Source organism: Lontra canadensis, unplaced genomic scaffold, assembly GCF_010015895.1.
Source record: "Lontra canadensis isolate GAN:19392208 unplaced genomic scaffold, GSC_riverotter_1.0 scaffold20, whole genome shotgun sequence".
Classification (NCBI taxonomy): Eukaryota; Metazoa; Chordata; class Mammalia; order Carnivora; family Mustelidae; genus Lontra; species Lontra canadensis.
In genome coordinates, this window is record NW_022631014.1 from 6175177 (window position 1) to 6197334 (window position 22158).

A 22158-nucleotide genomic window follows, 5' to 3' on the forward strand; every position below is an offset into this window, starting at 1 on the left:
GTCATGATCCCGGACTTCCAGGATCGAGTCCTGCATCGGGCTCCCAGCTCCTTGGGGAGTCTGCTTCTCCCTCTGACCTTCTCTCTCATGCTCTCTCTCACTCATTCTCTCTCAAATAAATAAACAAAATCTTAAAAAAAAAAAAAAAAAAAATCTCCTCCAGTTGGGGCAGCACTTCTGCCAAGAACCCAGAGAGCTCAGTCAAGTACCTTCCATTCCTTCACTGGAGCAAACAAGCTAGATATACCTATGCTGCCTGCCCTGTTCTTATTTCCTTTGACCAAAAACCGGTGTATCTTCTGACCTCTGATGATGGACTAAAGGGGAAAAGGATAGGAGATGAACTCTACGCATGTCACTGAAAATCTGGATTTTTTTTTTTTAACACAAGGCCTGACATGAAAGCCACTATAAGGTATTTGGAAACCCAGGTTTATGTATTAAATAGGGGTTTAAGGAGGAAAAAATGGAGTGATCTCATTTTAGAATAATAATCCCATCTTGCATAATTGTGGTGAAGGTTAAAGACCATGATGCATATGAAAGTGGTCTGTGAACTCTATAAACCTATCTAGAGATTAAATATTGTTAAATACTAACTAAATATTATATAAATATTAACTAAGCTGCTAAGTGTTTACATGATATCAGGATTTACATAACTCAAATCTGCTTTTTATTCATACTTGTCTGTAATTTTGGCCAATTTTAATCTCTTAAACAGAAGTGTGAAGCTAATGCTAGCACCAGTTAGTTTATCATCAGTACTGCCTTGTCTTCCGTCTCTCCCACTTCCAGTCTACACTGAGCCTTGATATCAGAGCATTGTGTGGGAAAGAAGAGAAGATTTTGAATGAGACAGTTCTAGGTTTGAAATTTAGTTCAACCACTTACCGTGTAACCTTTGTCAAGCCATTGAACTTCTTTGAGCCTTAGTTTCATATAGCAATAATTTTGCAAGATGGCAATAACTTGAAGAAATATATGTTAATGGTAATAGTTACCATTTTTAAAATGCTTTTTGCCAGGCACTGTACTTAACACTTTATGGATATCTAATTCTTATGACGGCCCCACAATGTAAATAAAGTTTCCTTTTCCAGATAAGAAAACTGAGGCTCACAGAAGTACAAAAAGTACTCAACATCACATCTGACATGTAGAAGGTGACCAGAAAATCATATCACATGGATTTCATTGTGTGATCCCTACTTAGAACCTTCCTTCAATGCCTGTCAACCTTTAATGTACATACTAGTCATCTGGAGATCTTCTCAAAAATGTAGATTCTGGTGATGCCTGGGTGGCTCAGTCGGTCAAGTGTCCACCTTCAGCTAAGGTCATGATCCTGAGGTCCTTGGATCAAGCCCCACATCAGGCTCCCTGCTCCTCAGGAAGTCTGCTTCTCCCTCTCCCTTTGCCTGCCACTCCCCCAACTTGTGTGCACATTCTCTCTCTTTCTCTCCCTCTCTCTCTCAAATAAATAAATAAAATCTTTTTTTTTAATGTAATTCTGATTCTATAGGATTGCATAATGCTGTTGCTCTCTAGACCGCACCTTGAGGCCCTCAGTGACTCCGATTAGTGGTTCTCAATCCTAGGTGCTTATTAATTTCTGATCGAATTAGTCTGGGATGGGACCCAGGTGTTTTGGTTTTGTTTCTGTTTAAGTTCCGGAAGCAGTTCAAACTTTTCTTTTAAAACACTGGACTCCCTTTATTCATGAAATCATGTGCTGAATATATACATATGCGTGTGTGTGTGTGTGTATAAACAAAGTGGAGTTTTTCTAGTTGAAACTCAGGGAGGGAGCAGAGAGATTAATGATCCCAAAACACCTCACTGGAGCCCTGCAGCTCCTAGAAGGAACAAATTTGAGAACTATAGGTCTCCAGAATATATTTCCAATTCCTGTCATGGCATTTGAAGCCCTATATTATCTAACCTCAGTCAGCTGGCATCTTTGCTCTTCTCCCAAAAAGAAAATCACTTTCCTCCACTCTGCTTTTTTTCATGCGGTGCCTTTAACCTGTTATGCCACATCTCCCCGTACCATGTTGAAATCTACTTTATATTTCCAACCCAGTTTAATTGCCATCTTTTTTATGAAGCCTTTCCCTAGAGAAGGTGCAGTTCATGTCAGAACCACCTGTGGGATATGTTCAAACCATATGCTTACTCGGAGTAAATCTGATTGATGTTTCTTCTTCTCAGGTCACTGCTGAAATGAGACCTGCTAGTGCTTTCATGTAAGAACACCTACCCACCAGGAAATGAAATCATTCTTTTTACAGGGCTCCCGTAGCATCCTAATTATGAATACCATGGAGCACATTATCTTGCCTTCTCCAGTGTTGCCCAGATATGAAGCTCCTTAGGGATCAGGGCTGATCATAGCACAGTGCTCTGCACATAATAAGCAATGAGGAAAAGGTGGGGAACTCTTGAAAGTAAGTCTCCGCACCCAATAGCCAGCATTTTGGTCTTGGTGGAGATCTTGATCTCCTTAAGTAATCATAGGGAAATTTTGAATTAAGTCCTCTAAATGCCAACTTTTATTGACAGTGTCTTTTAATGTGAGATTATTATTTACAGTAGGGTCTATTTTTAACACCTAGCACCTTCCTCTACAGGGCTGACATTTAGCTTTTCTTCTCCTGAACATGGAGGGGGGGTGTCTCTATTTTGTTATTTGTTTTTATTGACGTGGTGATGTGTCTCTATCATAGAGATGAGAGCATAGATTTTAAAGCCACTATTATATAGCATCTGAGAATTTGGACTTGGTGCAGTCTCAGATGTTGTTATAGGATGGAATATATGAAACTGAAGTTATTCTTTACTGAATTATTAACCAAGAAACATGGGACTCAGCAGTTACTTGTCACTTTCTTTCATGAGCTCTGTATTGAGTAGGGAGAAGCATGGGGGACAGAGAGAGATATTAGCATACAAGGTGTCATACAGCAGGTACAGAAGAGGGAAGTCAGACCCCCTAAAGAAAAACCCTTATTTCCATGTCTTGGGTCAAGGAGTAAACGATGAGTTGAGCTTCAGGACCCTGATTCAGCTCTGCTAGTTTCTCACTTACCTGAAAATATTAAGAGCATAAATTGTATAACCCTTTACTATGGGCCAGGCACTGTTCTAAGCTGTTTATATATATTAATTCATTTATTACTCACATCAACTCTATGAGGGAGACATTTTTCAAAAGCAAAGTAACAGTAGAAAACTAAATAACTTGCTTTAATTCACTCTGTTAGTGGCAGAGCCAGGATTCAGACCCCTGGCTGTCTTGATCTGAAGCCCGCTGTCTTTACTATTAAGCTATACTAATAGACTAGTGTTTTACTAAAGATGTTTGTTTATTATTTTTCAACAAACATTTATTGTGTATCTTCGTGTGAAGTTTACTTTTGCCATTGGCCTTCTAGTTAACCCGATGGAAGAGAACCATGATGGTGGGTCTTGGAGCCAGATAGCAATGTCAGGGATAGAAAGGAAGATGCAGGATATCACAGCCAACATTTTGGGGAATAAATTAGCCATATGAAGAAATTATTGTTTACCATTTTTCTGTCCAAAAACAAAAGATGTTCTCAGCCAAAGGAAAGTGTATTGAGTATATTGGGGGTATTTTATCTACTTGGAAAACAAACTGACTTGGTAATAACTCTACACAAATAAACTGATAAACAGTAATTATACTGTCTAAGAATAGTTAGCTCCTGCTAAGATCTGCCCCCTGGTAGCTTTCAAATGGAATTTTTACTTTGATACAGTATTATAAATGTTAGAAAACAATAAAGCTGCATTTGGAATGATACCAGGGAACTTTACATTCTGTCCTCTGTGAGTAGTAACATTTTTGAGAACTAAAAGATTTTGGGAAGGATTTGGCTTCCTCAGAACTCTGTAGGGCAACAGTGACTTGCACTCTGTCAAAAGCTTATTTAACCTGCAGATAAGATTAATAGACATGTTAAAGTTCTACAGCCTTCCTAACACATGAAAGAGGGCAATTTTTAAATAATAAAGAAACATTACCTGCTACACTGGATAGCTCACATGCCAAAATTGTTCTTACATCACAGATAAGAGAGGCTAGTTCTGTAAATCCTGAGTACCTTCTACCTTTCATCTCTTACACAGAATAGAGAAAAGGCACAAGCATCAGGGTGGGAGGTGGGCAACAAAGTAGTATTGCAAGAGGTTGTAACATTGATAAGGAAATGGAAAGAGTAGCATAAGATCAGTATTTCAGTTTGAAAAGCTTAAAAAAAAAAAAAAAGAAGAAGAATTGGGTTGCTAAAATAAAAATGGCTTTTCACCAAACCTGAATCTAATCCTTGAAACATGCCCAGGATAAAAGGATAAAAGAAAACCTGGGTCTTAGTGTTGATTTCTGGTCTCCTGTCTTACACTGGGCAGTTCATTATAATAGTAACTATATGGTTTTTCCAGGTGAGTCTTCACATCTAAGTTGACAGCAAATTAAGATCCTCTCCTTAGGATCAGAGGGCTCAGGTTTTCTTCTATGGGTGGGGTCTTGAGCAAAGCTCTTCACTTTGTAGAACCTTAATTTTATCACTTTTGAAATGAAGGCTTTGGTAGACGTGATTTTCAGTGGGAGAGGAGCTTTTACATTTTTTCAAATTATCACCCCCCCCACACACACACACACAAAATACATGCTAAGAATCACTGCTGAAGGAGGTACTTTTTTCTGTAAGAGGGTATGCTGAGAAGGAAAAAAAAAGGCTGCGAATAACTCTGTTAACTTATTTCTAGAGTCCTTTCAGCTAACTAAAGGATTAAAAATCCTCTAGTAGTATTTTAAGTAATTCTGATTGATTTCATGCCCAGTTGTCTAACTCAGTGAAATTGCAGTCCAGTTCTAATGCTTCTGCTTCTTCTGTGTTATGAAGAAGTTGAACTAGATGGTCTCCCGAGTCTTTATAATTGTAATCTTATTTCTAGCAACCCATATATATAAAATAAGATTTGGTTCTTTTTTATTGTAACTGTCTTTGTCCTTATAAGTGAATGTGTCTTACAAAGATGCAGCTTGGGAGAAAGGAACCATTGGCAGTTTTTCCCTGTGGTCTTCCTTCCTGCTTCCCAATTTCTCTGTTTCTCCTTGCTCATTATTTCGTATAGTTATGTCTTAAAATTTTAAGTCTGTTGCAAAATTGTATACTCACTGCAATATATCCCACATTGGGCAAATTAAATACACACACACACCCACACACACACCATACACGTAATATAGAAAGAAGCAAGAAGTCTGAGGTGTCATCAAGTCACTGAGTCGTTCTTCAGTAACTTATAGAAGGCTAGTTTTACTCACTAAGGACACTATCTTATTAGCTACTGCCTTCCCTGGGAAAAAGAAGTATTGTGATTATTAAGTAGTAATTACATTTTTTTTTGTTTAAAAACCTCTTTTTCTCCAGTTTCTTCACCTCTGATAAGTTGTTGACACTATTAACAAAGATTACAAATTATATGACCGTAATGACTTTAGAGTATGATTTGGGGGGCACCTGGGTGCCTCAGATGGTTAAACATCTGCCTTCGGCTTAGGCCATGATCCTGGAGTCCTGAGATCAAGTCCCACGTTGGGCTCCTGAATCAGTGGAGAGCCCGCTTCTCCCTCTGCCTCTGCTGATTTGCTTATATGTGTGTCTATGTCTCTCTCTCAGATGAATCAATAAAATCTTTAAAAATAAATAAATAAAAGTAAAGTATGTTTTGGTAAAAGATACCTACAGTCAACTGAAATCATGTTTTGTTTTGTTTTGTTTTGTTTTTTATCTTCACATCTCAAATCTGGAAAGTGTGATTGAGGACAGAGATCCATCTCATTAATTAAGTACTCATTGACAAAAAGTATAAAATAATTTTTTCTTGGAATACTTCAAGAATAAGAACCAGACTGCTAACAACTAAAAAGAAAAATATATGAAGGAGAAAATATGAATCATTCAGTTCTCCTTAGAGCTTAGTGTACAAAGTGGATCTTTTCTATCACCGCTATTGTTCCTAACCTCCTAAAATGTGGTGGACTTTGGTGTCGTTGGTCTTCAAAAAAAATTACCACATACAAATATAGGAAACCTCATGACTTTATGAAATACCATTTATCATTTGTCCTCTCAAGAGCTATAATCCTGGCCTGTTTACTCAATACCCTTTTAGCTATAGAGGATGTTCTTTCACTATCAAAATGAGTCCTTTTTTTCCTATGACACAGATAATGCTGTTTCTTAAGATTTCTTCTTTTCCAAGTATTAAAGTTCCCATAAGTGACTTTTTATAATGCTGTGTTGGCATAGGATGTTACCACTTCCAAAGAAGTATTTAGCCTTTGAGGGTAAAGGAGATGTACCCAAGAAGAATACAGCTAACTTGAGGCCTAAAGGACATATAAAATGGTCAGACCTACAGAGCATCTTATCCAAAGCCAGGAGGCAGGAAAAAGTCCAGCTCTCTTGAAAGTTTTATAAGTAGGTCCAGTATGACTAGAAAATGGAGCTGGAGGAAGGGTGAGTGGTAAGGGATGAGACCAGAGAGGTCAACTGGAGCCAGATCTTTTTGAAAGACTTTGTATATTTCAAAGGAATTTGGGCCTGATCTTGAAGGTATTAAGAAGTCAGAGAAAGCAGGAAAACAGAAGATCCCATTTAAAGGATTTTCTGGAAATTGCCCGGTCCGTAGTTTGGTGGATGGATTGGAAGAAAGAAAGATGGAGGCAGGGAAACCGCATGCAGGTACCATCATCTAAGTGAGAGCTAATGCAGCCAATAAACAGATTATAGAGCTAGATTCTACAGGCTTTGGGGAATTAAGAAGAGAAAGAGGAAGGAAGTACAGTCAAGGATAACTCTTGATTTTCCCACCTGGTTAGAGGTTCCATCAGTTTTGTTAGGTTGATTGTCAGAGGTGGATAATGAGATATCTAGAATGAAGATGAAGAAACAAGGTAACTGATGGTAGAATCCCTAGGAGAAGTTACCCTAAAGTATAGAGAGAGACTCTTGGAGAGCTATGTGGGCAAGAGAGCTTTTTAGGAATCAGGGAGTAGAAGCTACAGTTAGAGTAAAATGAAAACAAAAGGCACTATTGAATTTAGCAACAAATAGGTCAGCTCATGACCTTGAGAAAAGTCTGAAAACATTTCCCCCCTTGAATCTCCCCACTTCCACATGTTTTTTCTCATTTCATTCATACAGTTTGGTGGTATTTCTCCTCTTTAGCTGCCTTTCTAATTATCTTTATCTGTAACTGGTCTGGACCTTGTTTTCATATTTTTTTAAGTGATGGGACTATTCTTTCCTTCCAGTTTGACATTAGAGAAACCTACATTATTGTATTATAAGCAAGAAGCTCAATATTCTTGCAGCTGTTTACTCTGAAAGGGACTTTGGAGATATGTGCAGCATGTCATTTGCCTGCGAACATTGTGCTCACCACCGAAAGGGAGGAGTTCAGCTATGTGGAATCTGACATATAAGTAGAGATTTCCAGAGCTCCTAAGAAATCCCTTGTACTGTCTTCTCTTCACCATTCTGTCCCCATCAATTTCAGGTTAGTGTTGGCACATCAGACATTCTACAAAGGCAAGTTTCTTGTCCTTTGGAGCCAGGATCCCTACATTGCCTGGGCTGCCTTACTCTTTTTCTATCTCAGAGTTGATGTTGAATGAAAAGGCGGCAGGCACAGCCAAAAACTCTTGGTCTTAGAGTCACATCTGTGACACAGCACATTGAAAGTATTCAGATGTATTTAAAATATCTTATGATCTTAAAGACAGTGAATGCTTAGTCCTTTTCAGCATTTTTATTATACGTGTGTAATATTTCATATGTGTAGAAGGGGTCATCCACTGTAGGCCACAGCATAGAACGCTGAACACAGTTTACAAGGTTGATTCTCTAACAGAATTCCTCCAAGGGGCAACTTTGGCTATTCAACTAATTAGTAATTTGCTAACTGATATTTGCATTTTAATAGATTTATATAAATATATTTTATTTTTAAATGACTGTTAGCTGTGTTCATCTTTCTTCTTTAAAAAATAAAATCTGAAGGGACATCTGGGTGGCTCAGTGGGTTAAGCCTCTACCTTCAACCCAGGTCATGATCTCAGGGTCCTGGGATAGAGCCCCGCATCAGGCTCTCTGCTCAGTGGGGAGTCTGCTTCTCCCTCTCTCTCTGCCTGTCTCTCTGCCTACTTGTGATCTCTCTCTCTGTCAAATAAATAAATAAAATCTTTTTTAAAAAATAAAATAAAATCTGAAAATAAAACTAAAGGGTATTTATCACTAAGAATACTGCAAGTGGGAAAACATTGCTAAGTAACCTCATACCTACGAATCCTGAAGTTAAATAAACATTCCATTGAGTGCAAAATTGGATTTCCTGGAAGTGGCAGCTTTGATTTCTGAAGATTTCTCAAGTTCTGCCCTATCTACATACATATCCTAAGATTAGACTGCAGGATGATGATGGTGATAATGGTGGTAGTAATAATGATTATTAACGTCTGGGGCTTAGTAACCTGTTTTTTAGTCCTGGGATCTTGACTTCTTATAAAATCACCAGGCAGTTAATCTTGTGAGTGTGTTGATGAGCTTCTGTATCATCCACGAAGCATAATAACACCTAGAATAGCAGCTGACATTTGGAAAAGTACTATTTGAGCCATTGCAGGCCCATTTTCCAAGCTTTGGGAGTACAGCTCTACTAAAACTTCTGTTGCTGCGCAAGTTTCTTGCTGTAGTTGCCTCATTTTGTAGATGAGGAAACTAAGGCACTGAAAGATGATATGGGGAGATGACATACTCATCAGGGCTCTACAGGCCTTACATGGTTGGACTAGGATTCAGAAAAGGAAGTCTGACTTAGAGTCCAGTCATGTTCGTCGTCATCACTCTGTAGTGCAGGTGTCCATGGCACTATTATTTGGTCAACTTAAGAGGGAAGTGATCGTTAAAAGTATTAAATTGTCTGCAGCTTCAGCATCTCACTTTTTTGGTCCAAAGTATATCAAAGCCCATTCTTCTGTTTTATGTAAATGGATTTATATAAATTCAAGTAATTCTGACATATTAAAAAAAAGATTGATTTGGTCAGTATGGGCTACTGGAGCCTTTAGATCTGTATTGACCACTAGCCACATGGAGTTGTTTAGATTTAAATTCATTAAAATCAAGTGAAATTGAAAATCCACAACCTCATTCTCACTAGTTCCATTTCAAGTGCCTAAAGGCCTCGTGTGGCCAGTGCTTACCATACTGAATAACGGTAAGAACTAAAACATTTTCATTATCACAGGAAGTTTTATTAGACAGCACTGCTCTAGAACGGTATTGTCGAATAGAACTACAATATGAGCCACATGTGTAATTTTAAATTTTCTAGGAGGCACTTTAAAAACAAAAATCCAGAGTGCCTAGGTGGCTCAGTCCATTAAGCATCTGCCTTCAGCTCGGTCAGGGTCCCAGGGTCCTGGGATTGAGCCCCTGCATCAGGCTCCCTGCTCAGTGGGAATCCTGCTTCTCCCCCTCCCTCTCCCTCTGCTTGTGTTCCTGCTCTTGCTGTGTCTCTCTGTCAAATAAATAAATAAAATCTTTTTAAAAATTAAAAAAAAATAGGTGGTTACTTTTAATATATTTTTAGTTCAATGTGTCTCAAATATTATTATTTCAAAATGTAATTAACAAAAAGTAGTGATGTATTTTATTTTCCTTCACATTATTAAAATTTGGTATATATTTTACAGTTACAGCATATCTGAATAAGTAGCCACATTTCAAGTGTTCAGTAGCTACCTGGCCACCATATTGTACAACACAGTTCTGTACTTTTATTCCAGAATTTCTCAGCTGGAACATATCAAAATGGAAGTGGAACAGAGGGCTGTGTAGTTTAGGAACCACTGCTATAAGCATTGGGACTGCAGGTGCTATAGACATGTTACTTCCAAGATGATAAGACTTAATCTGTATATATTGGAGAAGTATTAGAAGTTTTAGATGTATTTTAAAACACCAATCTGGGGGCACCTGAGATGCCTCATCTCAGATGGCTTAGATGGCTTAGTTGTTAAACGTCTGCCTTCGGCTCAGGTCACAATCCCAGAGTCCTGGGATCAAGCCCCACCTCGGGGTCCCTGCTCAACGGGGAGCCTGCTTCTCCCTCTCCCACTCCCTCAACTTGTATTCCCTCTCTCATTGTGTGTGTGTGTGTGTGTGTCTCTCTCTCTCTCTGTCAAATAAATAAATAAATAATCTTTTTAAAAAGGTCAAAAAACACCAATCTGTGTTTAAGATAGTTTGTCACTACTAGTCTTTTTTAAAAGTATAAACCAACTCAGAGTGATAATGTTAGCTGCGTTATTTAATCCATTGTTGATAACTGTATAGATAGCTGACTGACTTACGAGAACTAATAAAATATGATATTCTTACTGAGAGCCAAATAAAATTTAAAACGAGCACTAATTGAAAATAAATAACTTATAGGCATTGCCTGCCTTTGTGAGATATCTCTTCACTTCTACTTCTGAGTCCCTTCCGGTGGCACTATTTGATGACTTCTCAGTTAACCTAAATTATTTAACTATGTGATGACCATTCTTGGAAGGTCATCTTAAAATTTCTCAAAGTGACTCAGAAAAATTATATCTTGGTATTTGGGAAACATGCCTACACACACTGTTTCACACCTGTGTTCTCTCTGGGTGAATTTTTTAAACTAAATTTCTTCTACCTTGAAGTAATGTTGTAACTACAAACCTATAATTTACTCTACTTTTAAATTCTTCCTTCTGTTAAACTTATCTATTCATATTGGGTCTAATTATAGCTCAGGGTGTCACCCATATATATTATTCATCTGAATGAGTGAGCTCGTCTGGCAACAAGGGGCTGTTGTTGCCAAAGCTTTATTGTCATCTGGCTTGAATATATTCTGTCTGTACCTCACTGTCAACTTCAGGAGAGGTTAGGTGAAGAGGAACATGGGGCAGGAATGTTACACTCTGGCTCCTTGCCCTGCTTCTCATTATATTTCAGCACTTTGCAATAAACTTGGCTAACTATGATTTTCTTTTTTCTTTTTTACTTCATCCTTTTTAAATAAGAGAAATCAAAACTAGGGATAAAACCAAACTCTTCTTCATTCCCCATCTTCAGAGGTATCCCATCACCCTACTCCTCTTTTCTCCTGTTCCCTGCACAACCACTGTCCTGAATTTAGGCCTGTCTTTCCAGTTCATTTCTTCAAACACTTTGACATATATATATATACATATATATATATATAGTTTGACATATATATATATATACACACATACAATACAAAATATTATTTTATATTTCTAGTTTATAAATAAGATCACACCATACATATGCTGCAACTTGCTTTCCTCGTATAGCATTCTAGTAGACTTTTTGGGCGTACTTGTTCTTAATAGGAAAACTTGGCACATATGTAAGAACATATCTAACACATAAGTAAGTTATGAGATGTATAATAAAACCGGTAACTCCTGAATCCACCATACATACTGAAAAGTAGAGCATCACTAGAACTATTGAAGCTCCTGTATGCTACTCCTCCACCATCTGCTTCTTCCCAGGAAACTACTCATTGAGGCTTTGTTCTCATTAATTTTTTTGCATGGGGACATATGTTCCCATGGACATATGTTCATGTCCTCAATATATTTTTTTTTGCTTGTTTTTAAGCTTGGTGAAAATAGTATTATACTGTATATAATTCTTTAGACTTTCTTTTTTATTCAATATGACACTTTTAAGATTTATCCATGCTTATCGATATGTTTTCACTGTTGTGTTGTATTCCTTTGGGTGAGTTTATTCCTTTTTCTGTCAGTGGACATTTGTGTTGTTTCCAGTTTTGCTATTAAAAGTAGTGTTTCCATGAACATCCTTGTATATGTCTTCTAGTACACATGTGTAAACATTTCTCTGGGGTATTTACATAGGAATGTAATTGAAATGTTATAATATAGGAGTGTATAGATTCAACTTAACTAGGTAAGTCCACATTCTTATCCAAAATGATTGAATGCTCTTCAGCAACGCAACATATAATTTGTTTTTCCACTTCCTCATCGGCACTTGGTCTTGTCACACATTTATCTTTGCCTAGACATTGTGCAAAATAATATTGAACTATAATTTTAAATTTCATTTCCCTGATTTAATGCAATTGGATATTTTCCCTACCCCTCATTGGCCATTCATGTTTCTTCTTTCTCGAAATGCCCATTTATATCTTTTCTAAGGGATTGGTAATCTTTTTCCTATTGATTCATAGAAATTTGTATGCTCTGGACACTAGAATTTGGTCAGGTTTATGTGCTCCAAATACCTTTTCTCAGTTTGTGGCTTGTCAGTCTCTTTAGGCAACCACTAAACCTTTTGACTTTTGCATTGACTGCTTAATCCATCCATAATAAAGGTTTGTCTATTGACATAGAAATCCAGTTTCTCTATTTGCCATATATAAAAACTGTTTTCTTGGCCCCATTATCTCTGACATAGATCAGATTCCTATAAGTGTGTGGAAAAGTTTGAAGGATTTCTTTGAGTTTCCCAACACATTTTAGAATCAAGTTGTCAAGTTTCATTTTTTTAAATAACTGTTAGACTTTTGATTGGAATTTCATTGGATCAGTTTGGGGGGAAAATTGACATCTGTAGGATGCTGGATCTCCCTACTCATAAAACTTGGTATCTCCCTCCATTTATTTAATTCTCTTTGTGTTTCAATAAGTTCTATAATTTCCTCCATTAAAATCTCTATGAAACGTATTCATAGGTTTTTTGTTATTTTTAATACTACTATAAAAGATATTTAAAATATATTTTGTAATTTTGTTGGTGTGTTGAAATGCAGTGGATATTTCATATTGATCTTAATCTAGCCACTTTGTAAACTCTTTTACTAAGTTTCATAAATTGTGTATAGATTTTTCTGTGTACATAGATACTGCAGATGCCCACAGTTTTATTTTTTCCATCCCAATCTATATGCCTTTTGCGTTTTCCTTCCTTGTTGTGTCTTTCATACCTTGATGAATATGATCTCTAGTGCAGTAATGATTAGAAATATAGTGGGCATCCTTATCTTGTTCCTCAATTTTAAAGGGTATGCTTTTGATATTTTGTCACTGAATATATTAGTTGCTGTGAGGTTTTTAGTGGATGCTGTTTATCAGGTTAAAGGAGTTGACATCTATTCCAGTTTTGCTAAAAGTTTTTTTTTTTTTATCATGAATAGCTAATATTATTAAGCCTATTGAGTGCTTTTCCTGAAACCATTGAAATTACCCATTTTTTTCAACTTTAATCTCTTAGGTAAATTTCATTAATAATTTTTTTTAAGATTTTTTTATTTATTTATTTGACAGACAAGAGATCACAAGCAGGCAGAGAGGCAGGCAGAGAGAGAGGAGAAAGCAGGCTCTCTGCTCATCAGAGAGCCCAATGCGGGGCTCGATCCCAGGACCCTGGGATCATGACCTGAGCCGAAGACAGAGGCTTTAACCCACTGAGTCACCCAGGCGCCCCACGTTAATAATTTTCTATTATTAAGTTATCCTTGCATTCCCAGAATATATCCCAACTTAGTTAAGATGCATGTTTTTTTTTTAAGATTTTATTTGTTTATTTGACAGAGAGATCACAAGTAGGCAGAGAAGCAGGCAGAGAGAGAGAGAGAGGAGGAAGCAGACTCCCCACTGAGTAGAGAGCCCGATGCGGGACTTGATCCCAGGACCCTGAGATCATGACCTGAGCCGAAGGCAGAGGCTTAACCCACTGAGCCACCCAGGCGCCCCAAGATGCATGTTTTTTTGATACACTGCTTAACAATGAAGTTTTGTGGATATAAACTAATTTCAAAATAAGAAAGAATAGTAGCTAAATTTTTGTTGACAATAAAATCTTCCCCAAAAGGTTGCCCACTTTGCTACAGGGTGTGAGGGGAATTTATGGCTATTAAATGCAGGTATTAGCTTGATGTAGCAAAAAGAACACTGAAAAGCTAAATTATATCTCATTTTGCCCTTCTGTTCACTAGGGAGATTCTAATTCAGTTGACTCATGTGGGCCTATTTCCTCAGTGAGTTTGTCTGAGACTCAGGGACAGATGTTTACTACTAGTAGTCATGTGGCTTCACTTGCTTTCCTATTAGTCCATCGTCATCAAACAAACATGTACTTACTAGGCCCTAAGACAGAGCAGAAATCTGTTCCTCAGGGACTTTCTAGGGAGGGACAGAAAAGTAAACACTTTAAAAACAGTTATAGGGACGCCTGACCGGCTCAGTTGGTAGAGCATGTGATTCTTGATCTTGGGGTTGTGAGTTCAGGCCCCACACTGGCCATAGATCTTATTCTAAAAAATTTTTTTAATTAAAAATATGGTTATAAAGTGAAATGGTACATTTTGTTTTCTATAGACCACACTATTTGTGATACATGGGGATTGAGGGGGCAGAGATTCTTTGACTGGAAAGAGAGAAAAGGGGAATCTTGAGATGGGATATATATATTTGAGCTGAGTTTTATGGATGATGAACATTTACTGATCTCCATGAGCCTCATTTGTATTCTCAGTTGTTAACAAAGGAATTAGACTACTTTTTATCCAACTTTTTTTTTTTCCTCTAATGACCTTTCTGTCTTCAAAAATGTGTCTCTTTCACCCTATGACTATATCATCTTTTCAGGATCTCACAAATAATTTCATGCTTTATTAAATATTTGTGCTTCTACCTCTGGTCTTTGGTCCTAGGAATCTTTTGTTCAATAGGTATAGGGTTGTGAATGGCAAAACAGGATCTTCCTGGTTCTGTTTTATTAAGTAATACCAGCATCTTTTCTTTATAGAGTGTTGATGATATTGACAAATGAATCAACATATAGAATTACCCTATTTGTTATGTTTTTGTGGAATTGCTCAATTTATTGTTACCATAAATAGAATTTTTTAAGTTCCAGGGTTTACATAATCTCTAAGCACATTTGATTTGTATGTCTTATTTCAGTGCTGGACCCAAAGGAGACAACATTTATGAATGGAGGTCAACTATATTGGGACCCCCAGGATCTGTCTATGAAGGAGGGGTGTTCTTTCTTGACATTACCTTTTCACCAGACTATCCGTTTAAACCCCCTAAGGTCAGTATGAAGTATTCATCCATTTTTAGCAATATGTATTGTTGTATATGTATATACATATACATATTCTTAAATATACATATCTAGGAATGCATGTCTCTTCTGTTAACATAGACAACTTCCAAGGGCTAATTATATGTGAAAGGAAACAGAATGTAAAAAATTACAGGCTATTTCCCTACCCCATCCCCTTACTCATATTTCATTACTTTTTCTCATCCATTCTCAGTGTCTCCTTTCTGTGGTTTATGTTGTAATATAACGTAAAACAGCACATTATGGGTGGAACTAGGTGAGTGAGAATGGGTCTATGCCAGCCCTAGAACCCAGAAAAACAGACATAGCCTAAAGCTGGAGCCAGAGCCAAGCCCCGGAGCCAGACTAACTGCAGAGGGAGCCCCACTAAGGCAAGTCTCAGGGCACCAGCTATGGAGTTTTGATGCCTCTGCGGTTCAGCTGCTCACATGAGTTATACAGGAACTAGAATGGAACGTGTGACCTACAGAGACTTAAAAGTGATGCCAAGAACATTTCGTGAAAACCTATTTATAATCGTTGATTAATATAAATGAACCATAGGGGAATTTACACTTATTTAAGACAAGACTATATAGTTTAAGAATTCTTCACATTCCTTCCTAGCCTATAAGTCAGTCATTTGATGAATTTAAATTTATTCTCCACTTTGGAAAGGAAAAGACCCTAAGGACACTGACTCTCTGCATTGGCCACCAAGAAGAAAATCTCATTTGACCCGACTTTAACCTCTCAGTGCAGAGGGAAATAAAACTTGCTTGAGTTGTAGGTTGGAATGGACAGTTTTAAAAAGCAAAAATAGGACCATACCTTTACCATGAATTTCTGTAATTCCCCTTCCTCCCTCTCACCCTCACTCTCTTTTCTCACCTCTCTCTTCCTTTCTTCCTTCTTTTCCACTGATGCTTGATATTGTTTTGTTACCAAAGCAAAAGTAATAACTATAATTTTACCAGAGAAGAAACCAAGGTGCAGAGAAACTAAGTAACTTTCCCAGCATTAAATGGCTACTGTCAGTATTTGAACCCAGGAAGTCTGACTTCAAAGCCTGTGTTCCTTTCTACATTACATGATATATTTTACCCAGGCTGACAGAGCTGGTGGCACTGGTGACCACCCATACCTGCATTAGGTTGGTTTTCAGTGATGAAGCTGTAGTACATCTAATATTTATTTTCTCCTTTTACTGGATGGGAACCTTTTGTCTTTCATTCTACTTGGGCTCAGCACATAAGTCACCTGGAGTACTTATTGCCCTGCCAGTGATGTGAGGACCTGTCTCTGACAGCCTCTTCAGTAAAGGAAGTACAGAGTGGGGAAGGGGAGTGACAATTCAGATCAGGAAATTGCGCTGCTTGTGAGTTTGGTAGAAACTGTTCTGTACATCTCGGAAGATGTGTAGGCTTCTCCAAGTTCTGCATGACAGAAACGTGTAGATTAAAGCTAGAAGGGGGAACCAATAGATTAGATAAAATAATTCAGTTTCCCAAAAGGTCCCAATGGACTGAAAGAATGGTCCAAAACAAGATGGAATTTAACAAAGCTAAATGTGTTCAGTGACAATCAGAAAGAAAGCATGATACATGATGGGAGAGACCTACTTTATTTTCATATAAATAAAATTTGTGGGCTTTTGGCTCACTAGAATTCTGTGGGATATTAAGGTTCTTGAAGCCTTAAGGAGATATTTTTAGGACTACAATCCTCAGAACTCTGAACCAATCACACCGTATCTGGAGTGCTCCAGTCATTACTAAGTTCTTCATTTTAAGAACAAATAAGAATAAGCTGGGCAGAGTCATCTACATTCTTGAACTTCTTCACTGGGTAAAACACTACAGTGGATATCGGTTGTGTCAACTCATTTCTTTTCTGAAACACCCTACTAAGGCTTGAGTGTTCCCTTTCACAGATGAGGAAACTTCAATGAGGCTTAGAGAGGTTTCCAATAATAGACAACCAAGGATTTACTGATTTCTGACTTCACAGACCATGTACTTCCACTGAATTAAAACAGTTAACGTGGAGATGTTCACTAGTAAAAATAGGGTGTAGGAGGAATATGATATCTGTCCTCAGATGTTTTAGGAACTATGGTGTGGGTTAGGATTTAGACCTTATTTTGGATGGCTGGATGGGACAAAGATAGAAGCAGGAGGGTATCAGTTACAGGGAAGTAGATGTTAATTCTTACGAGGAAAATCTGACCCACAGCTGCATAGTCTGCTTTTGAATAGCTCTACTTCTGAGACAGTGGGCTTCATTTTACTCAGAGTAAATATTTGCCTATATTTCTGTTAAAAAAAAAAAAAGCAGATTTAGTATCTGTTAAGAATAGTACCATAAAAAAATAAGTTCTTCCACTAAATGAATTTGAATAAACAATTTCTTAAGATGAAGGAAAATCAAATTTTGTTAACTCAAATCACAATTTAAATGTACATTTATTAGAAACCTGTGGGAAGATTTGAAAGCAAATTATCACCACCTAATTTATCAATTTTAGGAACCAGATTTTGTAGGCAGATATGCTATTCTAAGTGGGAGGGAAGTTTGTGGGTGTCTTGAAAGCTGTTAACTAAAACAAAGGCATTTTTTATTAATACTTTTGAAGTGCCATGTCTGTGCTTTTCTAATCTCTATTATTCTAAATAGGCTGTATTTGGAATTATCCTTTTTGGGGGGGAGGGGGGTCTCTTTTGCCCTCATCCTTTCCATCAACCATAGTAGCTACATATTTTGATTAATGAAACATTTCTCAGTGCTCTGAAGAATGAACCCAGATAGTAGTAGGTGTTAGAATTATTGGTGAGCCCAAAGGTTCACAAATAAATCTGATTGACTGTCTAATGGTTATCAGATATCCATATCATAAAATTAGTCTATAGCATAATGGGATCCATGAGATGACTTTTTCTAAACTCTTACACTTGGAATCCTTAGTGAGGATTTTAAATGCTCTCATGCTCAGATTAGATAATTCAACATATAAACCATTTAGCCACGTTTACCAGTTTAAAAATATCAACAAATAAACCTCTATGACTTAAAATGTGAAAAAACCCTCAGTTTGTTTCTCACGGTCTATAATCCTGACCCCAAAATTAATTATTCATGCCATTTTTTATAACTCTTCTGAGATTTTGTTCTCTGTGTTAAAATATACTGTATGCATGCACACAGATAATATACATAAATATTGAGCCATAGTCCCCCTGGTTTTAGAATTACTTTTTACCTAATATTCTATTTTCACCCAACACACTTTATTTCCTAATAAACATATAACTGCATTAGAATAATTGAGGCTCCACAGTATTCCATTGTATAAATATACCAAATTTAATTTCCTATTCTTGGACATAAGATTTGCCAAGATTTTTGTTATAATCAGTGATGTGATGAACATCCTTTTAATTACATATTTTGTATACTTGCATAATTATTTCCTGAGGCTAAATTTGTTGGCATGGAACTTCTGGGTAGATGGGTTTATACATATTTGTAGAGTTTTGTTAAAAGTTGACAAAGTGCCCTCCAGAAAAATTGTATCCATTGACATCATGGCCATCAACATAGTGATAGTACAGTACTTCCCTTCACTCTGCTCAGCTCTGAGGATTCATAGTCCTTTTTAATCTTTGCCAACCCAGTAGATGAAAAGTAATATTTCATGGTTGCTTTAATTTTTATTGATTTGACTACCAATAAGATGTGGAAGGTTTCACATACACCATTTTCCCAATTATTTCTCTCTTTGTGAATAATATGAAAGTGTTTTTTTCTTGAAAGTTATACACCAAATAAAATTAAGAAGCATACTTGAAAAAATCAGAAGCAAAACAATAGAATATGTTTTATTTCTATATTGTTTAAGTTCTATGTTATTTTTTCTACTAAAAGCACTTTGAAAATATGGTGACACCCTATGTCTGATATTTTGTGTCTCAGAGATTCTAATGATGTGCATACAAACTTAAGTCACGTTAGGTAACAGGTAGATCTTTATTTTTACAGTAGAAATGCATAGAGGTTGCCTATTCATAATTTAGCTTTTTCTGTCTCCCTGTAGATCTGGATATTTTATAAACAAATAAATGAGAATTTTAAGAATTTTATCCATTTATTTGAGAGAAAGAGGGGGAGAAAGAAGAGAGATCATATGCAGGAGCCGGGAGAGGGGTATAGAGAGAGGGAGAAGCAGGCTCCCCTCTGAGTGGAGAGCCCAATGCGGGTCTTAATCCCAGGACCCCTGGATTATGACCTGAGCCAAGGCAGACACTTACCTGATTGAGCCACCCAGGTGCCCAATAAGTGGGCATTTTAAACAGATTTAAGCGTAGTTAGGTAGGAAAATGCAATATGTTTGTTATTTTAGTATTTCAGGCAACCACTGCACAAGACAAACATACTCTCAGTGTTCATATCTATTACTGGAAAACGTTATTATCTTTGGTAATGGCAAGATGGTAACTGCCAGTAGGTATTTTTCAAAAAAGAATAATAACATTTGTGCCTAAAATGTTTAAAAATTTACATACATATGTTGAAGTATTTGTGTGAGAAAAAGAAATCTATAATATTAATATCCAAAAGGTTTTTTAATATAGTTTGTTTTTTCATTATAAATTTTATCAAATATATTTAAAAATAAATCTTTAAGATCACTTCAGAATATATTTTATGGTTTATGGTTTTTTTTTTTCTTTATAAAATCTAACCATGAATTACTTACTAATGAAATGTCATTAAATAGGAAACTGCTTTCAGACAATGAAATAAGTAATTCAGTTCCGTCAGATTTTCAAAGTCTTTATTATCCTCATTAGATTTTAACCTTAAATTGACAGGTTAAGGCTAATAATGAATAAAGTTGTTCATAAGTTACAGTAAGAAGCAGTGATATTCAGCATTTAAAAGCCAGAGAGAGATCTTTAACTAAAGTTCAACAAGGAGTTCTACTTTTTATTTGAATTAGGTTTTTATTATTTACTTGTTTTTACTGTTGTTTATATTTCTGCTGTTGCTCAAAGACAAAAGTTGATGGCATGTCTCAGGATTTTCAGAAAGAGCAGTGGTTTATGTGTGTAAATGCAGCTTCTCACTTATTTGCTCTGGCCTCAGGATTGAAAGGCCAGGCCTCATGTCCTGGAGTAACATGACTTACCTTGTTTAACCTGAGTTCATACATTCATATGAGGCCTGGCTGTGGATTAAGTGCTTTCATACAGATTGAGTTGTCTTTTTGGCATCTCCAGTGTAACACCCAACAGTCACCTCAAACTTAATTGGTCCAAAACCAAACTATTGATGGTGCAACCCCATCCTACTCCTGCCAAACTAGCTCCTCCAGGTTTCCCCTCTCAGTGAATGAGAATTCCATTTTTCTAGTGGCTAAAGTTAAAAACTTGCACAGCCTAGCCAGACCCAGGTTCACTGGCTCAAGATAAATATTTAAAATAAATCTAGACTCTAACCATTTTTCATTACCCTTCCCTAGTAACAAACACTCTGGCCCCTTCTGCAGTGTACCCCCCTATACCAAATAGTCCTTTTATAATGTAAGTCAGGTATGTTCATTCTTTGCCTAAAGCTTTTCAGCGATTCCCTGCTCACTGAATAAAAACACACAAAACCCTGTTCACAGTATACTTTTCAAAATCACTGTCCCTCTTGACTCAAGTACTCTAAGCATGTTCCTTCCTCAGAGCCCTTCCATTTGCTTTTCCTTCTGCTTTCATTGATTTCCTCTGCCTAAAATTCTCATAGCTCATTCCATTTTTCCCTTTGGGTGTCTGCTCAAACGTTAACCTTTTCAGAGAAGCTCTGGTATGACAACTCCCAACCATCTTCTGCTCCCTGTGAAATTCCCCACCACAACCACCATACTTGATTTTTCTCCATAGCATTTCCCCTTCCTGACGTTATATATTTCTTTGTCTAAGGGCTTATTATGTTTCCCTTTCTTCAGTTAGCGTGTAAACTCCGTGAGTACAGGGACTTTTTCTATCTTAATGTCACTCCTAAATTCCTGGCACTTCTAACAGTGCCTGGCAATTTAGTAGGCATTCAATAAAAAGAGGTTAAATTAATTTAATCCATACGACTTTGCCATAAGGACAGTATTCATTACTACCATCACCCCCATTTGTAGACTAGAAAACTGAGGCTCATGGAGGTTAAGTGGTCCATGGGTCACAAAGAAGCTAGTTAGCTAAACTGGAAACCAAACCCAGTTCTGAACTGGCCCTTTCATTCCCCAGTTGTGGAGATGATTTAAATTGCTCATGTCCCTGGAAGAAGGAACACTTGTACCTAGATTTTACACTCTGATATACGTTAATTATATCAGATCATTCTCTAAACCAGGTTTATTGGAAGGGAGATGAAATTGATGATACAAAGAGGAAAGAATGTCAGGAGGAGATTTCAAGTGTCTATCTTTCCGTTTTGGCGAGAATCCTCTTTCCAAAGGCACCTGGCCCTTTTCTCCAGAGTATTCCTACTTCACAGACACTGAGGTATTTATTCTGTGTTGAACAGTAAATAACTGGTTTCTGGATTTTGTTAGCCCTAAGTGAAAGAGAGGTTACTTCCCATTTCACAGGTCATTCTCACACTTAATTACTGTCAAAATAGCCTTGTATCCTTAGTGTCATGACTGGGCTACAGTATTACTTGTATGTCATCAGTAAGTTTTCTTTTTCAGTCCATTCTCCTTCGTAATAAACCATTTCAAAATGCCCTGCTATAATTTAATGTTGTGTGAAATTTGAAAATGAATGGGGTGAATAAAAATAGATCATAACAGTGGCCATTTTCTTCCTACTTTTAAAACAATACACATTGTATCCATTTGTGTGTCCAACTACCACCCCCAACCAACACCAATTTA

At 36.9% G+C, this 22158-nt stretch overlaps 1 protein-coding gene across 1 annotated transcript in view; it reads left to right on the plus strand.

The window, feature by feature from the left end:
- Positions 1-22158, plus strand: part of UBE2E2 (ubiquitin conjugating enzyme E2 E2) — a 370335-nt gene that overhangs the window by 273724 nt on the left and 74453 nt on the right. Inside the window, exon 4 of the mRNA XM_032860953.1 lies at positions 15095-15227. Coding sequence (XP_032716844.1) covers positions 15095-15227 — 133 coding nt within the window. The remainder of the gene's footprint in view (positions 1-15094; positions 15228-22158) is intronic.